This window comes from Rhinolophus hipposideros (assembly GCF_964194185.1).
Source record: "Rhinolophus hipposideros genome assembly, chromosome: 21".
NCBI lineage: Eukaryota > Metazoa > Chordata > Mammalia > Chiroptera > Rhinolophidae > Rhinolophus > Rhinolophus hipposideros.
Genome location: NC_138067.1, coordinates 42,260,629 through 42,271,329, shown reverse-complemented (window position 1 = coordinate 42,271,329; position 10,701 = coordinate 42,260,629). Strand labels below are relative to the sequence as shown.

The 10,701-nt window shown below is 58.9% G+C and overlaps 1 protein-coding gene across 2 annotated transcripts in view; it reads left to right on the top strand.

Annotated features, from left to right (window-relative positions):
- STRN4 (striatin 4) overlaps positions 1 to 10,701 on the top strand; it is a 26,618-nt gene extending 15,917 nt beyond the window's left edge. Inside the window, exons 7-18 of one of the 2 annotated variants that reach the window (XM_081032456.1) lie at positions 1,757 to 1,916; positions 2,471 to 2,584; positions 2,947 to 3,041; positions 4,803 to 4,978; positions 5,063 to 5,110; positions 5,491 to 5,612; positions 6,722 to 6,892; positions 7,042 to 7,182; positions 7,626 to 7,724; positions 7,904 to 7,990; positions 9,305 to 9,526; positions 9,783 to 10,701. In XM_081032456.1, the coding sequence (XP_080888582.1) occupies positions 1,757 to 1,916; positions 2,471 to 2,584; positions 2,947 to 3,041; positions 4,803 to 4,978; positions 5,063 to 5,110; positions 5,491 to 5,612; positions 6,722 to 6,892; positions 7,042 to 7,182; positions 7,626 to 7,724; positions 7,904 to 7,990; positions 9,305 to 9,474 (1,383 nt within the window). In that variant the 3' untranslated portion in view covers positions 9,475 to 9,526; positions 9,783 to 10,701. Of the gene's footprint in view, positions 1 to 1,756; positions 1,917 to 2,470; positions 2,585 to 2,925; positions 3,042 to 4,802; positions 4,979 to 5,062; positions 5,111 to 5,490; positions 5,613 to 6,721; positions 6,893 to 7,041; positions 7,183 to 7,625; positions 7,725 to 7,903; positions 7,991 to 9,304; positions 9,527 to 9,782 lie in introns of both variants that reach the window. The other variant, XM_081032455.1, reaches the window with a different exon arrangement.

Sequence of the window (10,701 nt, the reverse complement as noted above, 5' to 3'; positions counted from 1 at the left end):
TGTCCACTGTGCTGGCTGTGTAACGTTGGGCACCTGATGGTCTTAGCTTCAGTTTCTGGGGCTGATGGTTCCTGTCTGGGGGCTGCAGAGGATTTGATTGGAATGAGTTCACCCCTAGAAGGCCTTGGCTTCACAGTGGCTGACCATGCCGCGCGCTCTGCGGTGGCGGTAGTAGGATATTTGCAGTGCTGTGGCACTGACAGTCACAGGCCCTCTCTCGTGGGCCTTGCAGAGCACCTGTACAGTCCGGTGGAGCCCTGACCACCGCCACGGCATCTGGGCATGCTGTCAAAACCCTGGCCCTAGGTCTTCTGGAAAGGAAGAGGAAGTGCCCATGTGCCAGCCCTCTGGGCCTCCCTTGCCCACCAGAGGCTGGTCCCTCACAAATGCCTACAAGGTGTTGCTTCCAAATTCGTACCGCTTCAGACCCAACTTGGGGTGCTGAGCTTGGAGGGGGTCAGCCTCGCCCTCATGTTGTTCACTGTCTGACTGAGGCCGGCTCCGTGGGTGTCCAAGACATTCCGGTCCAGGCCGGAATCACTTAGGAGGGAGAAGGTTCCCTGGAAGAAGCAGTGGTCGAGTCTGGTGGTCGTCAGCGTCCCCGTGCTGGGCTGGGTATGCTTTTACGTGCTTACAGGAGAACTAAGATACCAAAATTGTCTTTGAAAAATTCTGGAACTCCTTTAAGCCTTGGAGGTTCTGTGTGCACAGCCCCTGGATGGTACTTTGTATAAAATGTGATGCTTACACCATGAGAGGGTAAAGAATCATGCAAGGTGTCATCTCATAAGGCTGTGTATAAAAGGTGTCTGTATGGGAAATGCGGGTGCCAGGCTGCTCCTAAATCCACAAGTCTGGGATGGGACTGAGGAAAACAGGATGATTTGGTTTCTACCCCTGGTTAAAACCGAGCGTGGAAAATGGCAAACTCAGTATTCACTTGCCCTGCATTCTGTTTCTTAGAGTGGAAGAACTATGTTTTTTGGTTTTTTGTGGTTTTTTTTATCATCCTGCAAGCAGGACATACTGGTTATATAAGAAAACTAAAATTCAGCTAATCTGGAAAGTTCTAAGGAAGACTTGGAGAACCCCAGGGAAGCCCACACCCCAGAGTTGTCTTAGTGTCGAGGGGATGGCTTGGACCTGGTGGCCTGGGGCAAGGGCCTTCACTCTGCTCAGCCTGTTTCCTCATCTGTAAAATGGGAAGAATAATGACAGCAATGATAACCGTCCATATTGGGGGTTGTGAAATCATATGTGTGAGTCCTATTCAGTGCACTGAATAATGCAGAGAGGCTGGCAGTGTTTGATGAGGGCTGGTTATTACTGTTACACCACGGGGCTGCTCTCACTTTTATTGTGCACCTCCATACACTCAGCGACACTCACGTAGACACAAACATCGTCCCTCTCCCCTGAGGCAGGTTGTCTGTCGGCTTTTCTTCAGGAGAAGTACTGTACTGCCAGGCAGGGATTGTGGGGAGCAAAAGCCAGGAGGGCTGTGAGGGGGTCACAGCTGGAGGCGGAGGAGGGAGGGGTCTCCGCAGCTCCGCCGCCCCACCCAGCTCGCTAAGGTGCAGCCTCTGAAGGCCAGCAGGGGGAGCACAGCCACCACAGTGTGGGGCTTGGTGGGGGGCTGGGGGCTGCTGCTTCACCACAGTTCCAAACAGGGAGCCCTGTCTTCTCTGTGCCGAGACGCGGCGGGCTTGCGCTCTGGGCACAAACCCCTGACCTGTCTGGTTTTCTCCATGCTCAGCTGCCATCCAAGACCCTGGTGCCCGAGATGGAGGACGAGGATGAAGAGGATGACTCAGAAGACGCCATCAACGAGTTTGATTTTCTGGGCTCAGGAGAGGATGGGGAGGGCTCTCCAGACCCTCGGCGACGTGCCGGAGAGGGGACCCAGCATGAGTTGGGTGAGTGGAGCATTTTCTGTCCGGCCTTCCTCGGGGAGGTTCCTAGGGGCTCACACAGCGGCCTGCAGCTGCTTCCTGCCCTGGGGTCCGCTCCGGATAGTTACGCTTCCTGAGACGAGGGCAGCCCAGGAGAACGAGAGCCAGGCCCGCACCTCTTCCCTGGAAAATCCCTGTGGGGACACAGGCAGGCCTGGCTCTTCCTGCAGCAGGGCCTCCAGCCCTCCGCACGCGTGCATCCAGATCTTGGCGGACCTCAGGGAGGAAACAGGATGGGGAGCCGAGGGGGTGAGGCCGACGGGGCAGTGCTCCATCTTCCTCCCATACTGTGACTGAGCTAAGATGCCCTCGGGGTCACGGAGGATGACTGGGGACAGGCTCCAGCAAGGCGGCCCAGAGGGGTTCCCAGCTCAGTGGCTCTCCTCTGCCTGTCCCCCACCCCTGCCCTGGGGACAGGGCTCCCCGGCCCCCCCACTGTTGCACTGGTAGCAGGTATCACCTGTGTCTGGCTGGGTTGAATTGGTGGGTGACTCCTGCCCGGTGCCTCGTCCCTGTAGAAAGCCGGCGGGTCAAACTCCAGGGAATTTTGGCCGACCTTCGGGATGTGGATGGGCTGCCCCCCAAAGTGACTGGCCCGCCTCCTGGCACACCCCAGCCCCGGCCACACGAAGGTAAGAGGCCCCTCCACTCTGGTCCAGTCCCGCAGGGCCCGCGACACCCACAGCAGAGGGAGGCTGCAGAGCTAAGCCCGGGGCTTCTGTGTCTCAGGCTCGAGGCCTGGCCTCTAGTCTGCAGCCTCCCTGCCCCAAAAGTTTGTCTGTCTGTCTGTCTCCCCCTCTTTTTGTCTGTCCTGCCCTGTCTGTCTCTCCCTGTCTCTTTCTTTCCAGCTGTGATTCTTGATCTTGTCCTCTCCCTGTCTCTCTTTCTCACACCTCATCTCTCTCTCTGCATCTCTCTGTCTCTTTCTCTCTTCCGGCCCCTCTCTGTCCCCTCCCTCCCCTCCCCCCACCAGGTTCCTTTGGCTTCTCCTCAGACGTTTTCATCATGGACACTATCGGGGGCGGGGAGGTGAGCCTGGGGGACTTGGCAGATCTCACCGTCACCAATGACAACGACCTCAGCTGTGATGTAAGTTCTCGGGGTGCCCCACCCCTCACGACCCCTGTTGGGCATTTTGCACAGTGCCAGCGCTTCCTGGGTGCTGACTGTGTGCACGGCCTGTGCTCAGTCCCTTCCTTACCCTTGAGGACAAGGGGTACCGACGCAGACAGGTTGAGGGACTTCACCGGGTCCCCAAGGTGCAGGGCCTAGAAGACTCGGTATCTTAATCAGGCTGCCAGGCTCTTCTCCAGACAACACTCCCTCCTGCCCCAGCTTATGGGCATCTCAAGTCCAGGACCCACTATTGCTGGGGGCGTGGCGAGGGGGGAACTGAATTGAAATACAGCATCAGAGGAGGAAGGGGGCTCTGGGCTGGCGGCAGTGAGGGTAAGAGTCCGTGCAGGACGCGCGAATTGAGCTGATGGCCTCCAGCCAGCAACCAAAACCTCAGGCCACTCTGGTGCATAGGGGAGCTAGTGAGGGCAGCTGGGCTGGAATGAAAGGGGACCTTAAGGCTGGTGTGTGAGCCCAAGACAGGGAGAGGCATCTGGCTCTCTGGGAATCTCGAACTCTGCATGTGTGTGCATTTTCCTGTGGCAGAGCACTTCCCACAGCTTCTGTTTAGCAGGATAGGTAGTTGGTGGCTCCACAAGGTCAGGGCGACTGCTGTGGGAAGCTGGGAAGGGAGCCCAGACGGGAGGCTGGGAGCTGCCTGAGTTTGACTCCCTCCTGGGGATTGTACGTGTGAGGGGGTCCCCACACCACGGTAGATTCTCTCGCCCTAAAGAGTGTGGTAGAAGTGACAGCTGAGGTGGGAACCTTGGGCGACAGAGCCTAGATGAAAGGGTTCGTCAGATGTGAACCCCATGTTGGGGCAGGGCACTGAGGCTTGCCTGATAGTCTGCTCTTCTTTCCCGAATGGCCCTCCCTGGGTCCGCACTTGGAGAGCGACGCCTTAGGGTGTGTGCAGTATCCCTATTTCTCCCCACTGTGTGTACTTGTCCCATTTCCCTGCCCCAGCATCATGTCTAAATGCACTGTCTTTCCAGAGAGACTTCCTACGACCTCTTAACCTCTCTCTCTGAACTCTTCCCTCTGCAGCCACTCTTAGTGTCTTCCCCAGTCCGAGCCTCCCACGGGACGCCTGCAACAAACCTGTCATTTCACTGCTCTAAACCCTCCCCTGGTCTTAGGATGAGATACAGGTTCCTGAACGGGGCTCACCCTCTGCCACTCTCCCCCTTGCTTTCTGCCACCCAGGTCTTCCCTCAGGCTGCACCCCAGGACCCCGCCTTGCTGCCTCCTGCCTCAGGGCCTTGGCACATGCGCTTCCGCAGTCCCCTAGCCTGTCTCGTTAGGTCCTGCTCATGTCCGCTTGCTCAGGAAAGCCTTGTCGACCCCCACAGAGGCAGTAAGTCTGCGGGTGCCTCTGCCCAGTGCATTTTTAATCATAGCACTGCTCGTGGTTCATAAGCCTACGCACTGGCGGGCGATCGGAGCGTCTCCCCAGCCCCCTCTGAGCTGTGAGATCCCAGGGCTTTGGACACTTGTCTCCCCAGAACCTGTCCCCTACAGTCACTGCACACTGTGGGAACTTGTTGAGTGAGTAGGGGGGACACTGCAGGGCCAGGAGGAAGGGGGCAATGTCCAGGACTGGAGGCTGGTGTGTGGGGTGCTCCGTGGGGGTCTGGGGTGGGGGTAGGACAGATCCTTGGAGTCCTGGATGTCAGTGTCTGCAGGACTGCTGGGGTGGAAGAGAGGACCTGAGGCAGCTCCCCCCTACCCCAGTTGTCTGACAGCAAAGATGCCTTTAAGAAGACATGGAATCCCAAATTCACCTTGCGCTCACACTACGATGGCATCCGGGCTCTGGCCTTCCACCATAGCCAGTCGGCTTTGCTCACCGCTTCCGAGGACGGCACACTTAAACTCTGGAACCTGCAGAAGGCTGTCACAGCCAAGAAGTGAGGGCAGCGACCCAGGGCTGGAGGGCTGGGCCCAGGGGACTGGGTGACAAGGGGTTCTGGGTGACATCTGTCTCCCCACAGGAATGCTGCACTAGACGTGGAACCTATCCACGCCTTCCGGGCTCACAGGTAGGGAGATGCCCCAAAGGCAGCATGACCCCTGGCTTGCTCACTGCCTTCCCAGGGACTCGATGGCGGGAGGCAGGACAGCAGGAGGGCTCCGAGTCCCTGGGACCCTCTGCACACACAGCCCTCGCTCCTGGTGCTCTGCATGCTTTCAGTGCCCACTTTCAGCTCGTTCTCAGCACAGCCTTTGGAGGAGGAAACAGACCTGGAGGGTGGAGGGAGACGGGATAGCCTGCTTGCCCAGTGGCACAAGAGCCCCAGATGCTTAATTCCGTCTGGCCGTCCTTGGAAAATGCTAGTAGAGAAAGATCTTCACGGTCCCCAGGGAGGGATTGGGGAAGGGCAAGTACTGAGTTGTTCGTCTCCCCCTTTGTATCTTCTAGGGGCCCCGTGTTGGCAGTAGCCTTGGGCAGCAACAGTGAATACTGTTACAGTGGAGGGGCAGATGCCCGCATCCACAGCTGGAAGATTCCAGACCTCAACATGGACCCCTACGATGGTTACGGTGAGACAACTCCCTCTGCCTCCCTCCCTTTCGCCTACCCATTGTCCGCGGGGGCCGCATCATTCCCTCAGCACGTAGAGCATCTGCCTATTCCTAACGCTGCGGGTATTGGGGGGAACACCAGGGATGCTCAGCCTGGTGAAGCGTGGCACGGCGTGACTCAGCACATCACTGTGCGTCACACTGGATGAGCTGATGGCTGAGCTGACTCACAATCAGTGAGGGCCAGGGGGTCAGCCCGGGGAAGCTGGGCCATGGGGGAGCTGCGCTCAGGCTCGGCCAGTGCCTCTACATGGTTGGTTGGGGGATGGGTGAGATGGGAGAAGTTAGCTGGGCCAGCTTGTAGGGAGTTTGCGTCTCAGCTTTGGGGCACCTTTAAGAGTTAAGTAGAGAAGTGAGCAGCCTGTCACCTCTGTTCTGTCTGTCCCCCTATTCTCTGACCCCTCTATTGATAACCCTTTTGGTCACACACGTGCTTCACGCAGCATCCTGTCATGGCAGGGTGTAGAGGTCGGTGTCTCCCTCAAGGGATGTAACACCATTTTCCAGAGCGCAGCCTCAGCCTGTAAAAGGTCAGGGGTCATTCCCTGGCAGAATGTGCTCTGAGCCAGTCGAGCTGCCACACATTGAACGTTAGCAGGGCCCAACCAGAGTCCCCCATGTGGACTTGAGTGATCAGGGAGGCAGTGGTGAGAATGACCCTTTGGAGTGACTGGGCAAGTCCGGTGCACGGGGGCAGAAAAAACTGCTGGGACTAAAGATGGGGCCAACCCACAGAGCCCAGGCTGCCAAGAATCGCCATTGTTCCCTCTCCCGTAACTAAGTGCCAAAAATTGTGTATCAAGTACCTACTCTGTGCCAGGCACTATTGTGGGCCCCGGGGGGACAGCAGGGAACAGAGGAACATCCCTGCCCTCTGGGGTCTCCCTGCTGGGCTGCCTTCAGAGCCCTGAAATATTCCAAGAGAAGCTGGTGGGCAGTGAAGCTCTGAGGGCATGACGATTATGGGTATGAAGCTGGGTGCAGGGTGGCAGAGCTGGTGCTCCCAGGCTGTCCAGGATCGGGGCCGGCAGCCCTAACACAGTCCGTCCTCCCTTTGGTGGGTCTAGACCCTAGCATGTTGAGCCACGTCCTGGAGGGCCATGGGGACGCTGTGTGGGGCCTGGCCTTTAGTCCCCCCACCCAACGCCTGGCCTCCTGCTCCGCCGATGGCACTGTCCGCATCTGGGAGCCCAGCAGCAGCAGCCCCACCTGCCTCTGTACCTTCTCCACAGCCAGCGGTGAGTGGGGTCACAGGGACAGTGGGAACAATGACTGCTCCCACAGGAGCTGTACAGAGCTGGAGGCCTCGAGAGGAGGGTGGCTCCTGCACCCCCGTCCTGGGGCCAGACTGGTCCGTTAGGCAGCTTTCGCTCCCCTCTGCCCTCAGATCACGGGATCCCCACCTCAGTGGCCTTCACCAGCATCGAGCCTGCACACATCGTGGCCTCCTTTTGCTCTGGCGACACAGTCCTGTATGACCTGGAGGCTGAGAGTGCTCTCCTCACGCTGGAGTCCCCGGGGAGCAGCGGTGAGGGGGCCCAGGGCGGGGGGCTGGGATCTGAATGCTCCACGGCCCCAGTTCTCCTGTGCTGTGGTGACCCGAGGCTTGCTCAGCTGCGGGTGGCTCCCCATCCCCTCTGGGGCTCTGAGTTGGAAGGAGATGAGGTCCCAGCTACTGCCCTTACGGACGGCAGGGGTCTCAGGAGGGCTAAGAGAAGGGACCGTGTCCGGGATTCACGCATCAGCCCACTGAGTGGCGTGGGCAAGCTGTCTCAATGGCTATCATCTTCCTGCCCGTGCCAGGGCAGGCCCCAGGACCCACTGTACCAGTGAGGCCCATGGAAGGGTGCAGGCTGGGTATCCCCCCCAACATCTAGGTAGAAGCAGGGTGTGGGAGCGTGGTCCTCCTCTTGCCTTTGTCCTGGTCCCCCGATGTGCCCCTGATATCCTCGCTCCCTGTTTTCCTTGTAGGCCCCACCCAGATCAACCAGGTGGTGAGTCATCCAAACCAGCCCCTCACCATCACCGCCCATGATGACAGAGGCATCCGCTTCCTGGACAACCGGACAGGTGAGGCCCAGCCTTCCCAGCTCCCCGACTCCCCTGTGCTTGTGGGAGGCAGAACCGGACCAGGCTCAGACGCAGAATCGCTGGGGTCTGTGGGAGGCTCTGAGCATCCCTTCTAGGCTCTTCACCTTCGCAGGCAAGGTGGCGAGTGGGACAGTAACCTGTCGTCCCTCTCCCCTCAGGGAAATGCGTGCACTCCATGGTTGCCCACCTGGACGCGGTCACCTGCCTGGCCGTGGACCCCAATGGCATATTCCTGATGTCAGGAAGTAAGTTGGGACCCTCCTGGCTCCTTTTCCCAGCAGGGCTGGGCACTGGCCCCAAGTTGGGGGAGCTGGTGAGAGAGTAATCCAAGCAGGGGCAGGGAGCCTCTGGGTGACAGCAAAGCACTGTAGGCATTTCCTACATCATCTTGTTTAATCTGAATAACCTAGGAGGTTGGTACTGTTACCCCATTGTACAGATGTGGAAACTAAGGCTCAGAGAAGTTATGTAACTTGGGCACAGCACAGCCAGTTGCAGGAATTTGGAAGTTCAGGTCTATCTGACTCGGTCCCCAAAAGCTTGTTAAGCATTCAGTGCTGCCCTGCTCTCTGGTTAAAAGGGCACTGAGGCCCAGCGACCTTGGAGCTGTGCCTCAAAAGGATGGGGGTGGGACTTGGGCAGATGGGGGGGAGCTGCTCCCCAGGGGGTAAAGAGTGTGTGTGGGTGGTCAGGGAGACCTGCCATGGGGAAGGGGCTGCCAAACGCTTCGCTGAGTGGCGTGTCAGCGAGCAGTCACCAAGTGAGGGTGCAGAGTTGTGAGCAGTTGGTGGGGGAAGTGGATGGGTTTGGACCCATCTCATCCTCCCAGTCTGCCCCGTGACAGGAGCAGCTGTCTCCGACGAGACAGGTGAGGGGATGGTGAGTGACATCTAGCCCTGGCAGGGAGGGTTCAGTGCAGGGCCCAGGGCCCCAGAAAGGGACAAAAAGAGCCGGCCTCCACGTCCGCCAGCCTGGTCCTTCTGACACAAAGTCGGGCCCTCTCCCTCCAGGGGCTCATGGCCCTTGAAGCTGGGCCCCATGCTGAGCCCGGCACTCCGCCCTCCTCCTCACACCCCAGCTCAGGCTGTGGCAGCCACGCCTGCCTCCTGTCAGTCCTCAGGGCCTTCCCCTAGCTGTCCCCCTTGCCCCTAAGGCTCTTCTCTCTGTACCCCTTGGCCATTCTGTCCTCACGCTGACCGACCGACTTGTACCCACACACTCCTGACCACCTGGCATTGTTTGTTCTGTTTTCTTATTTACTGTCTCTCCCACACTGGAATGTCAACCACCCCCATCATTTTGTTCACTGTACCCCCGGAGCCCAGTACGTAGTAGGTATTCAGGAAACCCTTGGTAACTGGCTGGATGGATGGTAGGAGGGACATCAGGAGGTAACTGGGCAGAAGGGCGCGGGAGAAGGATTGAGCCCCCACCCGACTCCGAGGACCTTTGGAGAGGCCGGCTGAGGGGTTCGGGGGTCAGGTCTGGAGGGTACGGTGAGGAACTACGGGGTACGGTGCTGCTGGGTGACAGCTCGTTCTGCTCCCACACCTGCGCAGGCCACGATTGCTCCCTTCGTCTGTGGAGCCTGGATAACAAAACGTGTGTGCAAGAGATCACGGCCCACCGCAAGAAGCACGAGGAGGCCATCCACGCTGTCGCCTGCCACCCCAGCAAGGCCCTCATCGCCAGTGCGGGCGCCGACGCCCTGGCCAAGGTCTTCGTATGATGCCCACCTGGCCCCCCCTGGCCAGGGATGGGGCCGGGCAGGTGGGATGGAGGTGAGAGGCTGGGCAGGAAGCAGGCTTGGCTCAGGAAGGCAGAACCCCCTGTGTCATCAGCCACGACAGGACCCTTAAAAACACCTCTTCGCCTGGCCTTTCCGAGGGTGCCAAGTTCTGTAGGCACAGTTTAGGCGCCCAGGATAGCGTCAGGACATTCAGAAGCGGGGTTGAGGCTTAGAGGGACCCAGAGCTGCCTTACTCCTTATACCCTGGAGGTCATGGTTCCGTCTCCCCTCCCTTCTGTCTCCCACAGGTGCCTCCCAGCCTCTTCCCGCCTGCCTTGGAGCCTGGTGGTGCTAAAGGCTCTTTCCCCAGGAGGCGCTCTCCCATGGTCGGCCCTTCCCCCAGCATCCAGCCTGGGGGCTTGCCTCCTTCAGGAATCACCCTCCAAGATAGCCTCTGGGAGTTTCCTCTCAGTCCTGACACCCACTCCTGGTCTCTGACCTGCCTTCTGGCGGTAGCACAACCAGGGCTGAGTGTCCTTGGGGATCAGCTTTTCCAAGATGCCAGAAGGTGCCAGGTTCTCTCTTTGAACCCCGGACCCCTCCTCTCCATCCTCCCAGACCTGAGTGGGAACTGCTGGGAGGAGCCCCAGACGACCCTGCTCTCGGTCTTTTGAGAAGCCATGGAGCCAGCTGGACCCAGGCTATCCCCAGTGGGAGTGCTAAGCACACCCAGTCCACCACCCTCCTCTCCAGTTCCCTCAACACAACTTTCCAGACACTACCCAATGCCTCCAGGGTCAGTAGCTGCCTGGGGAGCAGGTGATGCCCTCTGGGGAGGTGCCCGCCCCTACCTCCCCAACACTCCTCCAAGGGCAGCCCCCTCCACCCCCACCAGGTCACCCAGGGGGAGAGATGGCCTTCTCTTGCCCCTCCCTGAGGCAAGAGAGGGTGGAGTGGGGTCCCCTGGGTCCCCCGTAACTCCCTGTATATCTGTATAAATAAATGGGATTTTAATGGCGCGCCCCTCCCCCCATGTCGTTATCACTGTGTGATAGTCTGTCAGTCTCCTCTCCTGGCCCTCCACTCTCTTCCTCTATTTATTTCACTCTTTTTTGGGTTCCATCCTGAGCCCTCAGGCCCCCTTTCCAGATTCCTGTTTATAAGCTCCATCCCCTCTGTCCTGGACTTGTATGTGAAACTTGTCTCAATAAACCCTTTGGAGTAAGA